We start from the raw sequence: 21,520 nt of genomic DNA on the forward strand, positions 1-21,520 counted from the left end.
AAAAAAAAAAAAGATAAATTGGCATGTTACTGTTTATACCTCCTTCTCATGAAATGTTACATGATATTTAATTTCTTACGTGCTCCAAAGTACAAGTATTTTATGATATATCGCCTCACAATTACTATAAATCAAGCTTTTGATACTTATCTGTAGTAAATTAAACGTCTTTAATATTGTGTCACTGTGCAGCTGCTTTATTCCTATTTTCTTTCTTTCTCTTCTGTTTAGATAAGAAAAATTTAGAAAATACACTAAAATTTCCTGGGTCGGAGCAAAAAGAATCTAACTTGAGGGGAGGGGAGACTGAAAAAAAAAAAAAAGAGATACAAAATATAAAACTATATCATTGGTTAACTAGAGAAAGGAACCAAAGATCTAAAATTTGTTACCGTATTCCCAGCTCTCAATAAGGTTTTGAATGTATTGATGTTTACGAATAGGAGCATTGTCCATAATCAGATAATGACCTTTAAATTCCTCATGACGGTCCATTACATCCAAAACACTCTTGATAAAATTGAAGTAATGCTCAGAAACTATACCACTGTTACTGCTCACTTTTGAAGTGGATCCTCTTACTGCTTTTCTCTTTTTTTGATGGAGGCGGCACTTGTGGTCTTTGCTCTCGTTTTGGGTACTTTCTCAATCGCACGATTGCCTTCTTTGAACCAAGAGAAATTTCTTCTAAGATTGATATGAAAAGCAACTTCACCAATAAACACGCAGTGACTGGTGAAGTCCATATCTATTTCCACCCACTGATAACGCTCTTCAATTTTTTTTTCAGTGCTGTTTCTCTCTACAGATTGTAAACGTGCTTACTTGAATGTAATTTTATATTTCTCCTTTACAAATTTGTTAAAGCCGCTTTTACTGATATCGAGTTTGCCAAACCTATCAGTCAATGCATTAAGCATATCATTTAATGTAACGGAGTCGAGTGTTTTCGTCTGTCCATTCAATTATGAAGTCCTTATGCTCCTCAGTTAAGATTGGTGGTCTACCCACTGGTTTTCCGCTGCCCGTAGCTCTTTGAATGTACTCCTGAGGAGCTTTGTTGTTCTTGGCCAATCCAGCCCTGTGCTGTACTGTGCTGTGTTGTGGGAACATTAATATTAAGAGACATCGCAGCAGCACGAACGCTCATTCCTTTTCTCCTCGACAAGATAAAAGAGCTTCTCTTTCTCGGTATCCTTATAGTGTTTATATGCTTTTGTTCCCTTATTCGTTTGCTTTTTGTCATTTGGTGGTGTTCCAGTTTTCGTTTTTTATTTCTTTCTTGGGAGGCTTCAACTCTGTATAACGATCGTAATCAGTTACGCTTTCGACTGGACACATCTCGTTATCAACCTTCATTTAAAACTCTATCACTTTGTTTCCTTCAATGTCATGTTGATTTCCTAAACCGTCTTCATAAATAATGTTCATCTTCTTAAATGTTGTAAAGAAAGAGAGTTAAATAAAAATATGCTAATCTTTTTCAATGATGTACGCTTTTTTTTTTTTTTTTTTTTTTTTTTTTTTTTTTTTTTGAATAATTTTTCCGTTTGATGTGTTCCCTCAAGATTCAATTAATTATACAACTAATAACTGTTCAGTGATTAAAAAATAATAAGCAAATCTGTAAAAGGTATACTGATAATTAGTGTGATATGTTTTTTTTCCCAATGAGGCAGACACACGCTGTTAAAAACACTGTTGAACTTGCTCAAAATTATGGAAATTCACTCAAAGACAGAGCATAAATGAGTTGCTGCATATGAGATACCTATCGAGAAAAAAAAAACGATGCCTTTCACAAGTGAAAAAGAAAAATGGGAAAAGAGCATGTTAAATTCATAGTTAAGAGCTTTTTCTAGAAACAGCTATTAGCTACAAACCCTGATTTAATATATATAGTTTATATTTGAAGAGTTTGAGGGTTTAAGTCAAAGCAAGCCTATATTTTACAAGTTTAGGAAAGAAATTTATAATCTTAGTTTTACAAGAATTCACTGTCTTATTATAAAGCTTAATGATGGAAACACTTTGATTAAAAGAAAGGGGTTGGGTGTTCAAATATAGGAGTTCAAATGTTGAATATCTTAAAAAAAATTGTGTACCTTTTGATTTTTGAAAGTTATTTAAAACCTAACTTTTTATATCACATATAGACGCAAAAATTTGTTCTGTCATAACGATTGAATACACTGTAATTTAAAGAAAAAAAAAAGGGGGGGAGGGTAATAGTTCATGTTTTCGAAAGAAGGTAAGCAAGAGATATTTCTATTCTAATAAGACATAGGTTTTATTAAGCGCATCAAGACGATTTAATTTGACTAAAGTTGTATAGTTAACTGATATCAAAAAGCTATAGATTTGAATATCTTTAAAGTAACAAGGATATATAAACATATACTGTATCACTGTATACATGTTGTATATGTCAGGAGCTAAGCTATACTTAATTATTTTCATAGGGTTGTAACTCATCAAAGCACACCTTAAATAATGATATTTGAATTTATATATAAATGCTCTTTAATAATAAAAATGAAAGAATAGTTAACTATCTTTAAATAGTTAGTATTTGACAAATCACTTTGTCTTTTTTTTTTCTAACTTTTCTATTGTGCCTTTAACCTTTATTGCTGAGGATATATCAGTTTTAGAAGTCAAATTATTTTTATTAATGGCTTTTATTAAATTGACGAGTATTTATAAGAATTGTTAAAGAAATAGCCTGCGATAGGATGTGAAACAGAAAAGTAAAAGTGTTGGTGAACGACCGAATAAAATATGTTATAAATAACAAAGTGTTATATGTTTTGATATTATTCAATGAAGTAGATTAGAAGAGTTTTAAGAGAATCTAGTTTGAATCTCTCGAGTAATAATTTTATGATGATCTACTTGTTTAACTAAGAAACATCAGCTTGTAACACGCATTTTCTTATATACTTTTCTATTAGATATGCATTTTCTACACCTCCGAATAAAGAGAGCTCTAGATTTTTCTGTACGATACGAAATAGTACAAAGAATATGTATATCTATATACTCAATGGTATATATCTCCATTGGCTACAATTAGCATTTATTCTATTGTTTCATTCCCTTTTATTCATTCAAAGAATAAATTGTCCACTGAGAAAAGATAATCTAATATCGCAGCTTACAGCAAATAAATATAATAACTCAAGAGATAAATCAATACTTTTTTATTTCAGACACTACTGTAGAGAAAAAAAAAGGTATATATATATACATATATGCAAACTACACTCAGATATTTCTATATAGTATTACTTGTTAATGCCCTTTTATATACTCAAAGAATAGAGTCAATTATACTGAAGTCTATAAATAGACAAAATTTATATAAGCAGCAACAGAGGGGGAAAAAGCTCCGTTTAAATAAATAAATAAATAAATAAAGGGGGAGAAAGGAGCTTGGCATTCAATATGTATGATGATCTATATTTAAAGTGTAACAAAGGTAAACAGAGTCATATCGTTAAATCTTTCTAATAGAAAACAATAAGCCACAATAAATCACTGTGCCTATTAGAAACCTTTTGTTTATGTGAAAAAAAAATATAAATAGGGGAAGAAAAATAGTTTTTTTTTTGTTTTTCTTTTTCTTTTCCTTTGTGAAAGTGATATTCTGAGGATATTGGTCACTATAAACAATAAATCGTCAGTGATATTCTCCGGATAATGGTCACTCTAAATAATAAATCCCCCCAGTGAAGTTATTTGGATGTATTGGTCACTTAAAATATTCAATCCCGAGAGTATCTTTCATCTGGTGTTTTCACGTCTCTCGTTAAATAAAACTGTGAAAGGAAGCACATAATGATCAACCTCCACGATTGGTTGCTTCTGGAAACAGCAGTCTTTTTTATTATATAAAGAAGCTACTGGCTAATTGGATCATTACCCCTTTTTTATTATTAATTATAAATGAAAAAAAAACTTTTAGTAACGACTTGTAGAAGAAGATTCAATACTAACTAACTGAGCTTTGTAGTTGTTTATGTACTGTATTGATTATCATTTTTATAAGTTGGTGTAAATACTAGCAAAAAGAGTGCAAACAGGATTGTTAAATTAGTAATATCAATAAAAAAAACCAGGTTTTGGCTGTAATATTTTAATTAAAAATAGTGGTATAGACCATCGTGATAATAGGCATTTTGCACTATGAAGTTGTTATTAAAACAAAAGAATCAAACTCAATGACTGAGGGTTATATCAATTTACAAACAAAGCCTTTAAAAGGCATGATGGATAATTTTATCGTTAAAAAAATAAATAAAGGGATTAATTAAAAAGAGTATAGCATTCAGGGTGATATCTCTATTAAGATATGCATAAACTTGTATAATAAATCAACGAGACTGAACAATATATTTTTACAAGGCACATAGTTGAAAATACAAATATTTATCTCGCTTCTGACTCCTCATGAATTCAAGGAAAGTCAAAAAAAAAAAAAGTGCAATATGTATATCTGTACGTAGTTAACTGTGATTAATCAATATATATACAACGATTATATAGTACAGTTATTCCTCTTGTTTTGCTAAACTTACAAAAATACAATATGCCCATGGTAACAAAAGATATATAAAGACGTTTGAACAATAATATAGTTTGCAAATTTGAACCTAGACCATTAGTTAAAAGAACATAAAAGAATTTGACAGCAATGGGTCTAATAAATCGAACATTAACTTTATAAATACAAGCATTTTATATATACATATACATATATACACTTTTAAGGTGTTCAACTGCTGCCGGACTATTAATATTACAGACGTAACAGTTAACTTTTCTAGCCGAAGATGTAAAATGTTATGGCAACGTGATGTCAATACATCTAAATGTATATACAAGATTATTCATAATATTCTTCCTAGTTATGGAAGACTACGAATATTCTCCAGGGAAGTATTCTAATCCTATTGCAAAACACATTGCTGTATTCAACACAGTTCTGTTTTTTCAGCAAGAGTTTAGATATTTACAGATAAATTAACTAAATATGATACATTGGCTTGTCTAAAAGGCTAACATATATCCTTCTAAATCCTAATTTTGTTTTGTCCAAATCCACTGTGTTACATTATTCACAATTTTATTTTATATATCTAAAACATGATATTGGTTCTTTTTTTTTGATCATCCTATTCTAAGTGGATACACTATAACTTAGGTAATACTTCGTCTATTTCATCAACTCATAATAAAAAAATGAGTATACCTGTTATAAATAAAAACTCTGTTTCATTCTCTGGGCTTTCCCAGAGCATACGCTATGGATCAAATTTATGCCTTTTTTGCATACCCAGAGCCAATTACTCTCATTGGTATAAACTTTCCAAACAACCATGATGACAATTATGTGTACCCCAATACTGATAATATTAACTGTTGCGCCTTTTAATTCATTTGTTGAGATTTTTTAGATGAAAAGTTCGATAAACGACTCTATTTATCTCATTTGATTTTTTTTTCACCGTTTCGTCTAATACACATCATTCATCCTATTCTTTGGCTACTTATCAATTAAGCTGAATGTAGTAGTTGTCTTCTACGTTGGTATCGCTTTTGATTATCCCAAAATCTTGTATCATTCATCCAAATGTTAATTTCACCTAATTTCATATTATTATCGGCTTAAATATGCACTGCCAACTACAAATATCTAGCACAATGACTGTTCCCTTGTCTTTTCTACTTCATTATCTTCTCAGTAAACGCTAAACGTTACATGTTGTAAGAAGTAGTTCCTCCACTTCTACATAGATTATTCGCTAACTTAAAATACGTACCATTGTCCACAAATTAGGTTCCATTTTTTCATGTTAAACTTCCCTCTCCTATTGAAAAAACCGTGGTTCTTCTAAGTTTCTTCAATGGTTATTTAGCAACCCGAAGCTGCTGTATACATTCTTCTTTCTTGTTACATTATTATAACTTTTTTTTTATCTTCTTCTTCTTATCTCTCTTTCTCTCTCTTTCCTTTATACCTTGTATCTCTTACTAGCATATTTAGCTTCTTTTTCACTTTTATTTTGTTGATCTGATCTGGGCAATAGTCCATTATCATTCAGATACTACTTACTCACAGCAATTAAAATCATTTATCAAATAAATTTGAAGTCGTAGTAGCAGTAGTAAGTAAGTAAAATTTTAAAAGAAGAAAAAAAAAGAAATATGTGACTGCTAAAATGCAAAGCTGCGTATATAAAGACTATGATAGTCTGCTGCTATATTATACAACCAAATTCTCTCTTTTTTATTTTCTGTTTTATTCCATATATTATTAGCTAAGAATAAAAAAAACACACATTAATAAATTAATAGATTACTATGAGCTCTGAAAGTGAATTTGAAGATGAGTGTATGGTAAAGTCTTAATATGCTTAGCATAAGAAAAAAAAATATGTTTTTAATATTGTTTCCCATGTTGTCAAGTATGAAGATGAATCTGATTTCGTTAGTTCGATGAGTGGTATTTTGTTTTTTTTTTGTAAGTATTAAATGCATAAGATGTATAGATATTAAGTTTATATTTACTCTTTCCTTTTTCTTCTATTCATTAGAGTTTATATATGAATAGAGACCATTAATAATATCCATAAATATATATTATTTGTAGAAAGTGAAGGATATAGTAGCAATGACGATGTCAATGATGATATATTTGCAGAGAAACAACAGAAAAAAGCATATGAAGTAGAATATACAGTTCTTAATGCAGCTGCTTTAAAGAATAAACAAGATAAAGAAATAACTCAAGTTTCAATTATTTTAGGTAATATTCTATGCATAATACAATATATGATTCTATCTTATATGTATATCATTTTATTTTGAATAGGCTTATCATCTGAAGATGCTTCTACATTATTACGTTATTTCCGTTGGAATAAGGAAAAATTATTTGAACAATATATGGATTCATCTGAAAAAGTATTAATTCAAGCAGGTGTTTCCTCTGTCTGTGATTTAAAGCATGCCATCTTACTCGCAAAAGATGTGGCTCCTGAATTTATGTGTGAGATCTGTTGTGATGATTCACCAGAAATGCAGACGATTGGTGTATCATGTGGACATCGATTTTGTAGAACATGTTATACACATTACCTTGTTCAAAAGATTAGAGAAGAAGGTGAAAGTAGAAGAATCCAATGTCCTCAGAATGAATGTCCAGTGATTGTTGATGAAAAGACGGTAGAATTGTTGGTAGATCCTGATACAAATATAAAATATCGTGAATTGTTGAATAGGACTTTTGTAGATGACAATGACTTTTTAAGATGGTGTCCAGCTCCTGATTGTGAATATGCCATTGAATGTAGTATTCCAAGTACCTCACTAAGTTCAATTGTACCTACTGTTGAATGTAAATGTGGTTGTCGTTTTTGTTTTGGCTGTGGATTAGATGATCATCAACCTTGTATTTGTATTTTAGTTAAAAAATGGCTACAAAAATGTGAAGACGATTCGGAAACAGCGAATTGGATTTCAGCTCATACAAAAGAATGCCCTAAATGCCACTCAACAATTGAAAAAAATGGTGGCTGCAATCATATGACATGTAGAAAATGTAGATATGAGTTTTGTTGGGTCTGCATGGGTAAAGTACAAAAATATATATGTATATATATATATATAATCCTATATTTATATTATATATCTTACAGGACCTTGGTCCGAACATGGAACATCATGGTATACATGTAATAGATATGATGAAAAGAGTAGTGAAGAAGCTAGAGATAGTCAGACACAATCTAGAGCGAGTTTAGAGAGATATCTTCATGTAAGTTTTTATTATCAAAAAGAAGCGTCTTTTATATATATATATATATACGCGTATATATCTTACATATTCACATATATAAAGTATTATAATCGTTATGCAAATCATGAACAATCAGCTAAATTGGATCAAGATTTATATCAAAAGACAGAAAAAAAGATGGAAGAAATGCAACAGACTAGTGACCTTTCATGGATTGAAGTTCAATTCCTTAAAAAAGCAGTTGATGTAACAGTTCAATGTAGAACAACATTAAAATGGACATATGCATTTGCATTTTATCTTGACAGAACGAATCAAACAGAATTGTTTGAAGTAAGTTGAAGACATATAAAATAGCTTAGTTCTAATTTTTATATATCTTCAAAGGATAATCAACGTGATTTGGAAATGGCTACCGAGCAATTATCAGAGTTATTGGAAAAACCCTTAGAACCAGAAAAAATTGCAGAATTAAGACAAGCTGTATTGGATAAAACAGTTTACGTTAAATTGAGAAGAGAGATCTTACTTGAAGATACTGCAAAGGGTTTACAAGAAGGAAGATGGACTTTCAAAGCATAAATAAATAAATAAATAAATAAATAAATAAATAAATAAATAAATAAATAAATAAATAAATAATAAAAACTGTTTAAAATAATACTGGCTTTTTATTTGTTGTAAACGTGACTTTATAATTGGCCCTTCTCTCCTCCCCGTTCAAATATAAAAGATATTCACCAGGTCTATTTTTTCCCTTTCTTTCCCTTTTTTTTTTTTTTTTTTCTTTATTTTCAACATTTATAAGTTTAAATGCAATCTTCTCGCAATAGAGTTTTCCAACTTTGTCGTTCAGCCTCAAATTGGCAGTTAATAAAAAGCATAGCTAGATCTGAATCATCAATGATTCGATTCTCCACGTTAGTTTAGTTTTTTAATAATATGTGCATAAATACAATAATATTAACATATATGTTTAAATATCAATTAATTTAACTTCCTCCTCTTCTCTTTTTTTTTTTTTTTTTTATTTATTTATTTATTCCTATTTTTTATTTTTATTTTTTATTTTTATTTTTATTTCTATTTCTGTTTCTATTTCTATTTTTTTTTTTTTTTTTTTTTTTTTTTTGGTAGAACAACACATTGCCAACAAACAGATCCGGTAACAAAAGAACTGACTCAAAAGAATAGAATTTTAAAAGAAACACCCGCTATTTCACAGACAGCAGAACTAGAGGACAGTATGCATCCCCAGCCTACAACCACTGCCATCACTAAGGAACCTATAAATAAATCAAAGCAACTGGAGAAAGAAGAAAGATTACAACAACAGTTAATTAGAGATGAGGCCAATAAACGATTTAAAAAACATGTAGATAGTTTACCCGAACTTCGTTTCCCTGGTTATTATAAAATAGATTGCGTTAATACTATAGAAGATACAAATAAACATATTCTTGATTTAGCAAATGGTAGTCAAACTAAATTCTTTGGTCTTGATTTTGAATGGAGACCGACATTTGTAAAAGGACAACCAGAAAATAAGATATCATTAGTACAGATTTGCTCTGAAGATAGAATTCTACTAATTCAGTTATCGTCTATGCGAAGTATGTATAGGCTATATTATGTAATATTGTCATGAGACTAACATGTATATATTTGTGTATATAGAATTTCCTGTAGAATTACGTAATTTTTTAGAAAATAGAGAGTTATACAAGAGTGGCGTTAATATAAGAGCCGATGGACACAAAATATATCGTGATTTCGGTATATTTACAAATGGTTTGGTTGAATTAGCTGAAGTAGCTGAATCAACTCAATCACCTAAATTGAAGATTATTCATCAAAGATCGTTGCGTGCTTTGACTGCACTATTTGTAAGTAAAAAAAAAAAATAGAATGAATTTCAGCCTATAATAATGTATCATAATCATAGTTGGAGAAAAGGATGGCAAAAGGAAATGTACGAGTAAGTGATTGGAGTAGGAAGAAATTGTCTGCAAACCAAATAAAATATGCTGCATTAGATGCTTACGTAAGTTTAACATATATGACTCGTATCAAACTTAGACTAACTGACTATGGGTTATGTAATAATAGGCTTCTTATCAATTAATGGTCAGCTTGGACATGATACGAGATAAAAATAAGCTTATTGATACTATCCATTTAGCAGATGAGGCGTCTAGTGTCGTAAAAACTTCAGAAAAAAGAGTAATAAAGAATCAAAAGCAACAGACTAAACGACCACAGCCAGCATCACGCTTACTTAATAATTGTTTTTCTGTAAGTAGATGCATGTCTGTTATATTACGTAATCATTTCATTAATCTATTGTATTCATAGAATAAAAATTTTCCTACATCGACAACAGTTGTTATTAAAAAAAAGCCATCCACAATTGAACCACCATTAGAGGTTTAATAGTAGTAGTAGCAGTAATAAAAGAAGCCCGACACAAAATTTTAATTATTTATTTTCTGCTATTTTTTTTTTTTTTTTTTTTTTTTTTTTTTATATATACACATATCGTTTTTATTATTTATCCCTCCCCCTTCTTTTTTTTTTATATTATTGTTTGTTAATAAATAAATGGTCGAAGCTAGCATTCCTTTATTTTATACACTTGAAGAAAAGGACTATACTGCGCCATATTACAGCATAAGAACTGATTATAAAAAACACCATTCACTTCATACACCTATTGTCATTGATAATGGTGAGGACATTTCTTGTTTATGTGTAGAATACTCTTTTATTTTTATTTTTTTTTTCCATTCACTTAATAATTTCATCTTTTTATATCAAAAGGATCTAACCAATGTAGAGCTGGTTGGGCATCAGATAAAAACCCTGCGTGTAAGATAGATACATATGAGATAGTATTTTTTTAATGTCATTAACATATAGATATATAATTTCTAGTGATTTTTGACAATATTGTATCGAAATATAGAGACAGACGTTTAAATGAAAGTGTACTCGCTGTAGGTATGGATGCATTAGCAGATCCAGCAGCTAAATCAAATGCTCGTTCACCTTTTGATAACAATGTTGTTTGTGATTTTGAGAAAATGGTGAGTGCTAATTATTATAAAATAATACAAATTAACTTAATATGTATACACACACACACATACATATACATATATACGTATATATATAAATTATCGTAAGTGTAGGAAAATATTCTTGACTATATATTTATTATTCTTGGTATAAATACTTTGACTATTGATCATCCAATCCTAATGACAGAAGCACCCTGTGTACCACAATATAGTCGTAGTCGTAAGGATTCATATAAAAATGCTGATTCCTTTTTTTTTTTTTTATTAATCAATTGTATAGGGATGACTGAATTATTATTTGAAAACTATAGTGTACCATCTATAGGTTATGGTATAGACTCACTTTTCAGTTATTATGCCAACGAAGGAATGAATGAAAAGGGAAGCATTATTGTGTCTTGTGGTAATAATACAACACACATTATCCCTACTCTAAATGGAAAAGGACTCTTATCCAAAACGAAACGAATTAATTATGGTGGAACACAGTCGTCTGATTATATGTTGAAACTAATGCAGCTCAAGTATCCTACTTTTCCAACGAAAATGACAGGATCACAAGCCCAAACATTGGTTCATCAGCATGCTTATGTGGCAAGTGACTATCAAGCCGCATTAAAACAATTGGAAAATCGAGATAAGTTTGATGAAATGGATCGTATCATTCAATTCCCTTATACAGCTCCCGTCATAGAAGAAAAGACAATAGAAGAATTAGCAAGACAAGCTGCAAAACGCGAGGAAAATGCTAAAAGATTACGTGAAGCAGCTGCAAGATCACGACTAGAAAAGTTAGTAGCTCGTGAGCAACAATTAGAAGTATTTATGAATTTAAAGAATGCAAAGGGCACTATTAAGAAAATAGAATGGATTGTAAATATGAATTATATATGTATGTATGTATGTATGTATTCATTTTCTTTCTTTGTAGGCACAATTAAAAGAAGCAGGATTTAAAGATGAGGCAGATTTAGATGACACAATTAAACAATTAGAAAAAGCAATTCAACGTGCTCGTAATAAGGAATTAGGAATTGAAGAAGTAGAAGAAAAGGAACCCCCAGTAACAGATTTAATTGATATTCCTGATGAAGAACTTGATGACACTCTTAAAAAAGAAAAGCGTAAACAAAAGTTGATGAAAGCTAATTATGATGCCCGTCAACGAGCTAAGAAAGCCAAAGAAGAGATACGTCGACAAGAAGAGGAATTGGCTCGTCAAGAGGAACAAAAACGATTGGATGATCCTGAAGGATGGCTTTCAGAAATTAAAGAAAAAAGACAGAAAGTGATTGATCGTATCAAGCAACGTAAGCGTTTAGCGTCTGAATTAGCAGATCGTCGATCACGTGCTTCACAACTTCGAATGAAATCAATTGCCAATCTTGCCAGTGATACCAATAATGGTCCTGCATCTAAGCGTAGAAGAAAAGGGACTGATGAAGATACATTTGGTCAAGATGATGACGATTGGGCTATTTATCGTGAAATTGTAAAAAATCAATCTAACTAATAGAAGGATAATTATTAATTCCTTTTTTTTTTCTTTTAGAGCCGTGATGATGAGTCAGATGAAGAAGAAGAGGATATGTCAGAGTTAAATCAGTATGAATCTTTATTATTGCAATATGACCCTGAATTCTTACCTGAGCATTCTTATGAAAATATGTCATCACCCACAAATACATTAATGCATCTTTTAGCTCATGGAGTGTATCCTCCATATGATCCTACAGACATGGGACAAAGCTATCAACTTCATGTTAATATTGAACGAGTTCGAGTCCCTGAAGTTATATTTCAACCTAGTATTATTGGTCTAGATCAAGCAGGATTAGTTGAGACTGTCTATGATATAGTGAAAACGTTTCAAGGAAATGAAAGGGAGAATGTAATGAAGGTAAAGACTAAATAATAAAGTCATATGAGAGAAGGATATTATCTAATATACATGACTGTGAAAAGAATATTTTCCTTACAGGTGGTTTTAGTCAACTGCCTGGCTTAACACATAGATTACATACATCACTTCAATCTATTTATCCAGTAGAGACAAAGATTAAAATAAAACGTGCAAAGGATCCTGTCTTGGACGCATGGAAAGGTGCTGCCATGTTTGCTAGAGATGAGTCGAATAAAGACTATTTTATAACAAAACAAGAATATGAAGAATATGGATCTGATTATATAAAAGAACATGGCTTAGGCAATGTCATTCAAAAATAATATGCATACAAATAAAATAACAACAACATAAATAAAGGTTTATAATATTACAAAAAAAAAAAAAAAAAAAAGACAAAAAAAAAAGAAAAAAAAAGAAAAGTGATGCATGCATGTATGTTTGTATGTATGTATGTTTGTATGTGTGTGTGTGTGTGTGTGTGTGTGTTATATAAATTACCAGCCATCAAAGGGAAGCGAGCTGGTTGGTTTCACATTCTTTACTTTATTATTTCTTTCTTCTTTTCTCTCTTCTTCTGTTGGTATAGAAATAGTCTGTAATCGATGAAGCAAAGGAGGCGAAAGAGGTGTAGGTGTCAATTCAAGATATTGTTCATTCACTCTGTTATTATTCGCAAATGTTGGAGGCGAGGATGGCATACGCAAAGAAGGGTAAGTAGTAGTAGTAGTAGCAGCAGTAGTAGTAGTAGTAGTATTTTTAAGAAATGTAGTATTATTATTATACAACATATCAGTAGGCTGTTGCGAAGAGGTAGATCCTATTATTCCGGGATGTTGCTGCATATCACTATGATTGCTTTCAGAACATTCTAATTCACTCATTTTAAATACAAGTGAATCGTCATCATCCATAAGTGAATTATTAGCTTTTTGTTGCCGTTCACTTTGATTCATTGTCGTTGTAGAAGAATGATTATCTTGCATTAAATGACTACTTTCATTTATGTTACTATGTTGAGAGCGATAGTGATAAAGAGGACCATCATCATCATCATCATCATAGTAATCATCTAGTTTCTTACTAAAATCTTGGTGTGATGATAGCTTATCCTCTGGTTGCTCTGAGTTTCGTCTTTTAGCTATACGATTTGGATAGCATTCAGAAAAGGCGGGATAATTATTGTTTCGTAGCAAATATAACTCCTGACGATAATGATCTTGAGGATATGTTGAGTATGCAGATATATCATTATGTCTATTGTTTTCATCATCCATTATATAACTTATATCATGATTATGTTTATCGTCATTCGTATTTAAACGAGCTAATCTTAATGCATTTTGTGTACTAGAGAGTGATCTTAGTTGAGGAAAGCTACGAGGAATATGGATGGGTGTAGTAGATCGCTGTTCTGCATGAAGTGGAGAGGGTATAGTAGGTTGATAAGAACGACCTGTAGAAGAGGTAGAAGAGATAGGAGATGTGGCTGTATTCTCTTCTTCACTATTTTTTTGTTGATTTGCAGTACCAAGCATTATGCTTGATGAAAGAGAGTCTGAAAGGGAATTATGTGTTTCACGTAAATTTTGAAAATGGGATAAAAGATTTAGCCTTTTTGGTGAAGAGGTAGAACTCGCTGTTACTGACATACTACTAAACATGCGAAGTTCTTGGTTTGAACGAACAAGACGAACGAAATCTTCCAAGTCATCATCTGCATTATTTTCATATTCTTTCAAATAAATCGAACTACTTGTATGATCACTGGTACGAGACAATCTTTTCATCATCATTATACTTGCATTTGAAGGTGAATCCACTGTTCTTGTAGGACTTGATGACTTGTATTTTTCAAAACTGGATGAAAATTCAATTTTACGACTAAAAGAACTACTATCTGTAGCATTAGTGTTTACGTTAGGATGATCTGCTGCTGTACTACTTGTGCTACTATTGCTATGAAGCATTAATGGTGATGCCCTATATTTATTATCTGGTTGAATTTTGGCTAATCCTCCTCCACTGGAGAATATAGATTCTGCTTGAGGCGAAGAAGACAAGAATGGAGACTTGAAAGGTGAAATAATAAATGCAGCAGATGCACGACGACTAGTAGAATTCGATGTTGAAGGGGATTCATTTCGAATACTATTGCTTCCACTACTACCAACAATAAATGTATTTCCTCCTTTTGATAAAGGGGGTCTTATTTCTCTTGGGTCGGTTGTAGCATGGTGCTTTAATGGATTTTCCTTACAAAAGAGAGAGAGAGAGAGAGAAAAGGTAACTACCAACTCATCTTTTACAAAAAAAAAAAAAAAAAAATACTTACTAGTCTATAATCTATAGAAGACCTTGGTGTTGTTGATTTACTACTATTACTATTTGTTGAACTAGGCCTTGTAACAGTACCAGTACTAGTAGTTGACCTAATTGAGTAATCACTATGCTGTTTTTGCTTTTGCTGTAATAATTGTTGCTGTTCTTGCTTATATTTTAGCATAGTTGGAGTAAAGAATTGCTCATCCATGTCGATAAATTGTGCACTTAAATCTCTTTCGGTATCTTCTATTCTAAAATCACAATTACGACGATAGTTTACATGAAGCTTAAAGATACTAATAAATAATATTGGTAAGAGAGAATAATAACAATAATAAAGACTATGGTACTTTACCCTATAGGAGTAACAATTTCGGAAAACTCATATAGTTTCGTTGGCTTACGAGCATCACTTTCTAATATACTTGATTCTATTGGAATTTCTGAATTATTCTTTTGTGCGGTTGAAGATGATAAACGATAACCAATTGATAAAAGATTTGATGAATCATTTGCGTTATATAATTTACGATAGAGGTCATAGCCTGGTAATAGTCGAGTAATAGTATGTAAAGAGCGAAAGAAGACTATACATTTTTTGTATAAATTGGGTAAATCGACTGGATAATCTGGAAATGGATGACTAAATTACAAATGCTTAAGTTATATAAGCTCTCATTTTATTGTAATGACTTACTTTAAAGTTAATTCCCAAGATTCAATGAGAATACGATCAATATGGGTATCTGTAATTTGTGATTTAAGCTCGACATAGCCCCATCTCAAATTATCATCAGCAACTACCAAAGATGGATTGAAAGATAGTTTTGAGGTATTTAAATAGATATCAATAATCATGGGCGGAGGTTCTTTATATGCTGTAGTTTGTACAGCCATATTTCTCCAGTACTTTAAATCTTCTCGTAATATTTCTACATCTTCAGTCGCTACATTAAACTTTTATTTTGTTAATTTGAAATTTGCAAAGGGTTATTAAATATATTACCCATTTATTTAGTTTTTTACTTGAAGACCCTTTGTAACTGGCTTTTTTCCCATATCGTGCTTCATTAGTAGTACATCGAGATTGAATAATTATCTGCGCAGTCTTTGTATAGAAGTTCTATTCAAAAATAATAGTAAGACAGTGCATATAATGATAAATACTTAAAAAAAAAGCCTTACTTGTATAATTTGATCTAATTTTGAATTACGCGTATTATTAGAAGAACTTGAAGGACCATTAGGAATTGCAGATGACTGTTGATAAGATGACTGCATAATAAAAAATGGAATTCATAAAATAATTAAAGAAAGGCAAATTGAGTGTTTTCTTTTTTATTATTAAATTTGTCAAGTTCAGATTGGCCCAATTTCTTTTCCTTTTTCTTTCTTTTTTCTTAACAAAAAAAAACCGAGAAGGAAAGGAGAAATAGGGAAAAAAAGTTAAAAATATCAATAAAAATAATAATAATAACAAAAAAAAAAGGAACCAGATATTTGTGCATAATAGCCAACCATTAAAAGCGAAAATCACGTGAAATAATTCAAATAATATATTATAATGTCGTCATATACATTAAGGAAATTATTGTTGTCACATTGGATATATGCAAATTGAGGACATACTATCATTCATAAAAAAAAAGAGAAGAAAACTGTTGCATAATGCATTTGATTTCATTAAAGAGGGAATAATTTTACCCGCCACTTTTTTCTTTTTTATTTATAATAAGAGCGGGGTAATAAAAGAAGAGAAGAAAGCCCCAAGTTTGAATTACATACTTTTACTTTTATATACACATATAAAAAAGAAAGCATTGAATTAAGAATAGAATAATGGATTTTGGAAGATTTAATCAAGCTGAACAAGCACAAATTAATGCTATGATTGAACAAAAACAAGTAACGAACAGTTGAAATTAATTTTTTTTTTAATCAAATTAACATGTACAAAAGATGTCAGACTTTGTCAATTTGTTCACAGGTCTTGTTGATCTATGCTTTAGAGAATGCGCAAATAATTTTACAACAAAGGCAGTAACAGGAAAAGAGGTAATAGTAACAATAATTATGAGTATAGAAACATAATACAGATATTTATATTTATTTATAATGACTAATTTATTCTTCGTTTACAGTCTGCATGTGTAAAAAGTTGCGTTGAGAAATTTTTAAAACATTCTGAACTTGTTAGTGCTCGTTTTACAGAATTGAGTCAAACAGTAAGTTTATTATTACCGCAGAATAAAACGATCATTAATAGTTTTATATAGTTATCAAATCCATCCACTCAATAATATAAGCCTTTTCTTTCTTTTTCTTTTCTTTTTTTTTTTTTTCCTTTAGAATTATAGACAATATACAAAATATATAAATAACATTGATTTTTAATGAGTTATAAAAAACAGGTAGTTGCGTGTATGCGTACGAGATATTTTCCAGATTTAAACATAAAAGGCAATGAATAATAAACAAAGAAGAGTGTAAAAAAAATGAGGATTATAAACTAAATTAAAAGCGTTACTTGTGTTAGCATCCTTATTAGAAGAAGTAGGAACAATGATAGTATCTGTTGCCTTTGTAGCAGTTGCTGTAAGGCTCTTTTGAGTAGTAGACATATGAGTAGTCGTATTTGGAACAGCAGAAAGAGTTTCAGCATAAGAAGCATTATTCCAGCCTGCACATTGACCGACAGGAACAAGTGTGACGTGAGGATGCAAAAGAGCTAAGCCTTTGATATTGGCATTGACAGTAATGTTAGTCAAATCATGCATTAATGAGTTTCCACCTTGTTTTAGAGTAGGAAGACTGTTAATCCATTGCGTAACATTGCCTAAGAGGCCTGCTTCTGTTTGTCCACCTGCAGTAATTCTCCAATCTTGCGAGTCGACAGACCACATTGCAGGTGTATAACCCAATTGATTAACGATATAACGGACACGATCATCAATATCGCCTCGGGGCTATATAAGACATAGTTAGAATGAAGAAAATAAAAAGGTTGAAATTCTCACTTACTGGACGCATTAAACGAGGAGTAACACCAAGGACTTCTTTAATAGCTAATTCTGTCCACTTTAATTCACCAATGATCATATCGTTAGAAAGAGTAGTTAATTCAGCATGATCCCTTTATGAAATATATACATACATATATAACAGTTAAAAAGAGAGTTATATAAATATACATGTGTAAATATAAATATACCAAGTATGAATACCAATTTCATGGCCTTGATCATATGCTTCCTTGAGGACTTCGGGCATCGAAATAACTTGCTTACCAACAACAAAGAATGTAACTTTACGGTCGATAGATTTAAGAAAAGCTAAAAGTTCTCTAGTAATTTCATATGGCCCATCATCAAAACTCTATTTAAATACGGTTAAATAAATAAATGTATACATAAAATAGTATATAAAAATAAATAAATGTATATTACAGTGCCCCAAACATTCGTTTCTTTACAATGAACAATATCTGTAGGTTTAACACAACCGTCCCAAGTCCAATTACAGTGTGTATTATTTCCAGTAGGATCAGCATTTTGAATAATACCGTCTAATAATAAATAGAATAAAATAATTATAAATATGTATACAAATCCATAGAAACAAGAATAAATATATAAAATATATACCAGCTGTAAGAATATTAGGCTTAATTTTTAGTGCGGGATCATCTTTGACCAAAGCTACCCACTCGGGCTTAGGAATAGGCTTTGCTATGCCTGAAGGATAATTATTCTTCCAAGTAATTTTAGTGTTAGGGATAGTATTAGTTTCTGTTGTTGAAGATATAGGAGCCACTGCAGACTGAGTTACTGAAGCAGTAGCAGTAGATTGAGCAATAACATAGCTGTTAGTATAAAGAATAGCAACTGCTGTTGCAATTAAGAAATTATTGTTTAAGAACAACATGTAGTATATAACAAAAAAGAAAAAAACAAGTGAGTGTCTAGATAAAGGAATGAGAAAACAAAAAGAAAAAGAAAAGAAGACTCAAAGGAAATAACAAAGAATTAAAAACTCCTGAATTACATTATATATAATTAACATTTTGTCGTATGTATACAAGAAGAATAATAAGAATATATACATATATTATCTAAAAATAGTGTCCATAACAAATAGCTTATTAAAGCTGTAATACAACATAAAATAGAAATAGAAGAAACAGGAGAAAAAGATTTGGAAACTGTTTTAATTACTGATTTACTTTCCTTTTCGTCGATCTTTGTACCACTTGTAATAATTTGGAACCAAGTAATACAAGCATTACGAATAAGAAGCAACCTAGACTTTTCCTGGGACTTCGGGAAGATGTCAAATGTTATCGATAAATGATCTGTACACTCCAATTATAAAGGGCTTCTTTAGGTTGTTGAAGATAATCATCTGTGGCTGTGTTTTCATAAAATGCTTCAACTATACGACTTTCTTCTTTTCTATTATTATTGTCTATGAATCGCTGTTGTTGATGACTATAGCCTAATTGCTCATCTAATTCTTGAGGGGAACATTCTAGTTTAGTGCATATTTCATCGTAGTGATGCTTTCCATCAAGAAATGGTATAATATCTGGATGAATAGGAGTACCGGTGTATTTATTGATGACTTGATGATATTGTTCTTTACGAGGGAAACCTAATTTTGGAGGTTCATTATCGTTTATTGTATATGTCAATATAGGATATTTATGAACTCTATAAATAAGGCCTTTAATCACTCCAAAGGATATAACTCGCCTAAATATATTTATTTATCTATTTATTTTAGTATTCAGAATATATACATATTTGATTCAACTCTTACCTTTCATCAACTTGTAATGAAGCTAGTTGTTGCTCTTCAATCCAATCTTTTACTGTTAAACCATATTTCAAGCCGCAGTATAAGGCATAGACTCTCTCAATTGAGATTTCCGGTGCATCTAAGAGATTGTATAAGGATAAATGAAATAGACCTTATGTTTCTTTACTTTACTTGGTAACATAATATACCGTAAACATTCTTGCGCAAGACTATATTTAGGATCAAATAAACGTGTTATTTCAGGTTTAACAGCATATACATTCGAATATTGAAATATATCTGTTAAAATGACACATCCATAATACCTATCATTATATATTAGTAAAGAGAGAAAGAAAAAAAAAAAGAGTATATTTAATTTTTTTTTTTTTTTTTTTTTTTTTTTTTTTTTTTTTTTTTTTTTTTTTACATACATCATATGTTCTATACTTTGTCTAGCCCATTCTGGCTTAACATTGGCTAGCTCAGCAATTCGTTTTACATGATAAATACCATTAATAAGACTTGCTACTTTTTGTACAGTAATATCCCAGTTAGAAGTCATCATTTTTTTCAAATCTACTGTACAAACAGGCACATGATAATCATAGACAGTTTGAGGATTTGGGTAAGTGGGAAACAATTTTAAATTAATAGTATTAAAGGTATCTATTAAAAATAATATGTAAATATATCCCTCCCTTTTTTTTTTTTTTTTTTTTTTTTGTTATTAACAATTATTTTACTTATAGGAATTTGGCATTCACAATAACTATTTAAATCTTCAAATAATTGTTCAATTACATTTTGTATTGTTTGTGATTCTGAACTAACATCTTTTGATAAAAAATTACATTCAAGCTTTGAAAAAAAAAAATTCTTAATTACTCGTCTATATTAACAAACGTATTTGAAGTACCTCTAACCCTTCTAAAACCCTCGATAATTTTCTTACAACAGCTTCATAGCTACTTGTTTCTGCATCTTGTTCAAATACAAAACAAAGATTAAAACGAAATTCATTTCTATAATGTCGATAACGTTCATGATCATGTAAGACAATGGGACATCCCATTACCTTATATCCATTTGTACATATAGTTACAAGTCGTTTATAAAGTTGTTTTTTGGGTATAATATATTCACTAATAGCTTCAAAATCGATGAGTGTTTTACTATTTTGTTGTACTGGATCAATCATGAGCAATGAATTTGTAGTAGCGTTATATGTCTGTGGCGTTATACTTCCTTCGGGTACTTGATGTTTTACAACAGTACCTTTTATGATGTCAAATACTGCATAAAATATACTATGAATACGTGGAAATCCCTGGAATTCCATACTAAATAGCTATCATATATGCTTATTAAAGCGAAAAAAAAAATAAGCCTTCTTCTAGACATATACAAATAAAATAATCGGCGGAGTCTAAAAAGATGCGGGTGTTTAATTTATATGCATTTTACAGTTTTTACACTTTACCTTTTTCAGATAAAATAAAAAAAACTTCTTCAACATTTCTTTTTTCTTCAAGATTCTATAGTAGATAATGAAGCGAAAGCGTGAAAATAATCTAATGGACGATTTAACGATATCAAAAAGAAAGAAGG

General features: G+C 30.3%; 7 protein-coding genes across 7 annotated transcripts; 4 read left to right on the forward strand and 3 right to left on the reverse strand.

Moving 5' to 3' along the window:
* The first annotated feature begins 6,287 nt into the window (after nt 1-6,287).
* On the forward strand, nt 6,288-8,444 carry BX663DRAFT_498705 (uncharacterized protein). The gene is made up of 7 exons (XM_051526085.1): nt 6,288-6,402; nt 6,472-6,508; nt 6,656-6,811; nt 6,878-7,636; nt 7,704-7,822; nt 7,907-8,137; nt 8,192-8,444. Exons 1-7 carry the CDS (start codon nt 6,367-6,369, stop codon nt 8,384-8,386), a joined length of 1,533 nt encoding a protein of 510 aa, XP_051386064.1. The 5' UTR covers nt 6,288-6,366; the 3' UTR covers nt 8,387-8,444.
* Nucleotides 8,445-8,579: 135 nt separating this feature from the next.
* On the forward strand, nt 8,580-10,297 carry BX663DRAFT_498708 (ribonuclease H-like domain-containing protein). The gene is made up of 6 exons (XM_051526086.1): nt 8,580-8,724; nt 8,942-9,417; nt 9,482-9,690; nt 9,750-9,848; nt 9,914-10,099; nt 10,160-10,297. The coding sequence occupies exons 1-6, from the start codon at nt 8,618-8,620 to the stop codon at nt 10,235-10,237; spliced, it is 1,155 nt and encodes a 384-aa protein (XP_051386065.1). The 5' UTR covers nt 8,580-8,617; the 3' UTR covers nt 10,238-10,297.
* A 22-nt stretch (nt 10,298-10,319) lies between these two features.
* Nucleotides 10,320-13,209, forward strand: BX663DRAFT_498712 (actin-like protein arp5). The gene is made up of 8 exons (XM_051526087.1): nt 10,320-10,532; nt 10,625-10,672; nt 10,739-10,890; nt 10,996-11,104; nt 11,165-11,757; nt 11,816-12,376; nt 12,437-12,784; nt 12,850-13,209. The coding sequence occupies exons 1-8, from the start codon at nt 10,406-10,408 to the stop codon at nt 13,108-13,110; spliced, it is 2,199 nt and encodes a 732-aa protein (XP_051386066.1). The 5' UTR covers nt 10,320-10,405; the 3' UTR covers nt 13,111-13,209.
* BX663DRAFT_558644 (autophagy-related protein 13-domain-containing protein) lies at nt 13,210-16,556 on the reverse strand. Its single transcript, XM_051531816.1, has 6 exons — nt 16,298-16,556; nt 16,119-16,235; nt 15,810-16,069; nt 15,468-15,755; nt 15,123-15,408; nt 13,210-15,042 (listed from the first exon to the last, which is right to left on the reverse strand). The coding sequence occupies exons 1-6, from the start codon at nt 16,391-16,393 to the stop codon at nt 13,285-13,287; spliced, it is 2,805 nt and encodes a 934-aa protein (XP_051386067.1). The 5' UTR covers nt 16,394-16,556; the 3' UTR covers nt 13,210-13,284.
* Nucleotides 16,557-16,765: 209 nt separating this feature from the next.
* Nucleotides 16,766-17,468, forward strand: BX663DRAFT_498715 (uncharacterized protein). The gene is made up of 4 exons (XM_051526088.1): nt 16,766-17,017; nt 17,072-17,167; nt 17,254-17,337; nt 17,389-17,468. Exons 1-4 carry the CDS (start codon nt 16,952-16,954, stop codon nt 17,410-17,412), a joined length of 270 nt encoding a protein of 89 aa, XP_051386068.1. The 5' UTR covers nt 16,766-16,951; the 3' UTR covers nt 17,413-17,468.
* On the reverse strand, nt 17,445-19,191 carry BX663DRAFT_498717 (uncharacterized protein). The gene is made up of 5 exons (XM_051526089.1): nt 18,757-19,191; nt 18,559-18,677; nt 18,324-18,487; nt 18,134-18,245; nt 17,445-18,078 (listed from the first exon to the last, which is right to left on the reverse strand). Exons 1-5 carry the CDS (start codon nt 19,034-19,036, stop codon nt 17,560-17,562), a joined length of 1,194 nt encoding a protein of 397 aa, XP_051386069.1. The 5' UTR covers nt 19,037-19,191; the 3' UTR covers nt 17,445-17,559.
* BX663DRAFT_498721 (nitrogen permease regulator 2) lies at nt 19,192-21,353 on the reverse strand. Its single transcript, XM_051526090.1, has 6 exons — nt 20,829-21,353; nt 20,656-20,770; nt 20,344-20,578; nt 20,102-20,235; nt 19,931-20,048; nt 19,192-19,863 (listed from the first exon to the last, which is right to left on the reverse strand). Exons 1-6 carry the CDS (start codon nt 21,249-21,251, stop codon nt 19,449-19,451), a joined length of 1,440 nt encoding a protein of 479 aa, XP_051386070.1. The 5' UTR covers nt 21,252-21,353; the 3' UTR covers nt 19,192-19,448.
* Nucleotides 21,354-21,520: the final 167 nt, after the last annotated feature.

This window comes from Cokeromyces recurvatus, assembly GCF_025118155.1.
Source record: "Cokeromyces recurvatus strain NRRL 2243 chromosome Unknown BX663scaffold_4, whole genome shotgun sequence".
In the NCBI taxonomy this organism is placed as follows: Eukaryota; Fungi; Mucoromycota; class Mucoromycetes; order Mucorales; family Mucoraceae; genus Cokeromyces; species Cokeromyces recurvatus.

Bases quoted from the DNA above. Each gene is read 5' to 3' on its own strand.
- BX663DRAFT_558644 (XM_051531816.1), bottom strand. From the start codon at position 16,393: ATGCAGTCATCTTATCAACAGTCATCTGCAATTCCTAATGGTCCTTCA. The intron at 16,236-16,297 runs GTAAGGCTTTTT...ATTTTTGAATAG, and splicing joins AATTAGATCAAATTATACAA to AACTTCTATACAAAGACTGC. The intron at 15,409-15,467 runs GTAAAGTACCAT...ATTATTTATTAG, and splicing joins GAAATTGTTACTCCTATAGG to TATCTTTAAGCTTCATGTAA.
- BX663DRAFT_498708 (XM_051526086.1), top strand. From the start codon at position 8,618: ATGCAATCTTCTCGCAATAGAGTTTTCCAACTTTGTCGTTCAGCCTCA. The intron at 9,418-9,481 runs GTATGTATAGGC...TTGTGTATATAG, and splicing joins TCAGTTATCGTCTATGCGAA to AATTTCCTGTAGAATTACGT. The intron at 9,691-9,749 runs GTAAGTAAAAAA...TCATAATCATAG, and splicing joins GTGCTTTGACTGCACTATTT to TTGGAGAAAAGGATGGCAAA.
- BX663DRAFT_498721 (XM_051526090.1), bottom strand. From the start codon at position 21,251: ATGGAATTCCAGGGATTTCCACGTATTCATAGTATATTTTATGCAGTA. The intron at 20,236-20,343 runs GTATGTAAAAAA...ATATAATGATAG, and splicing joins CAAAGTATAGAACATATGAT to GTATTATGGATGTGTCATTT. The intron at 20,049-20,101 runs GTAAAGTAAAGA...ACAATCTCTTAG, and splicing joins ACGGTATATTATGTTACCAA to ATGCACCGGAAATCTCAATT.
- BX663DRAFT_498717 (XM_051526089.1), bottom strand. From the start codon at position 19,036: ATGTTGTTCTTAAACAATAATTTCTTAATTGCAACAGCAGTTGCTATT. The intron at 18,488-18,558 runs GTAATATACATT...GTATTTAAATAG, and splicing joins AAACGAATGTTTGGGGCACT to AGTTTTGATGATGGGCCATA. The intron at 18,079-18,133 runs GTAAGTGAGAAT...TGTCTTATATAG, and splicing joins CTCCTCGTTTAATGCGTCCA to CCCCGAGGCGATATTGATGA.
- BX663DRAFT_498715 (XM_051526088.1), top strand. From the start codon at position 16,952: ATGGATTTTGGAAGATTTAATCAAGCTGAACAAGCACAAATTAATGCT. The intron at 17,018-17,071 runs GTAACGAACAGT...CATGTACAAAAG, and splicing joins CTATGATTGAACAAAAACAA to ATGTCAGACTTTGTCAATTT. The intron at 17,338-17,388 runs GTAAGTTTATTA...AGTTTTATATAG, and splicing joins TTACAGAATTGAGTCAAACA to TTATCAAATCCATCCACTCA.
- BX663DRAFT_498712 (XM_051526087.1), top strand. From the start codon at position 10,406: ATGGTCGAAGCTAGCATTCCTTTATTTTATACACTTGAAGAAAAGGAC. The intron at 10,533-10,624 runs GTGAGGACATTT...TTATATCAAAAG, and splicing joins ACCTATTGTCATTGATAATG to GATCTAACCAATGTAGAGCT. The intron at 12,785-12,849 runs GTAAAGACTAAA...GACTGTGAAAAG, and splicing joins AAAGGGAGAATGTAATGAAG to AATATTTTCCTTACAGGTGG.
- BX663DRAFT_498705 (XM_051526085.1), top strand. From the start codon at position 6,367: ATGAGCTCTGAAAGTGAATTTGAAGATGAGTGTATG. The intron at 6,509-6,655 runs GTATTTTGTTTT...TATTATTTGTAG, and splicing joins TTTCGTTAGTTCGATGAGTG to AAAGTGAAGGATATAGTAGC. The intron at 8,138-8,191 runs GTAAGTTGAAGA...ATATCTTCAAAG, and splicing joins ATCAAACAGAATTGTTTGAA to GATAATCAACGTGATTTGGA.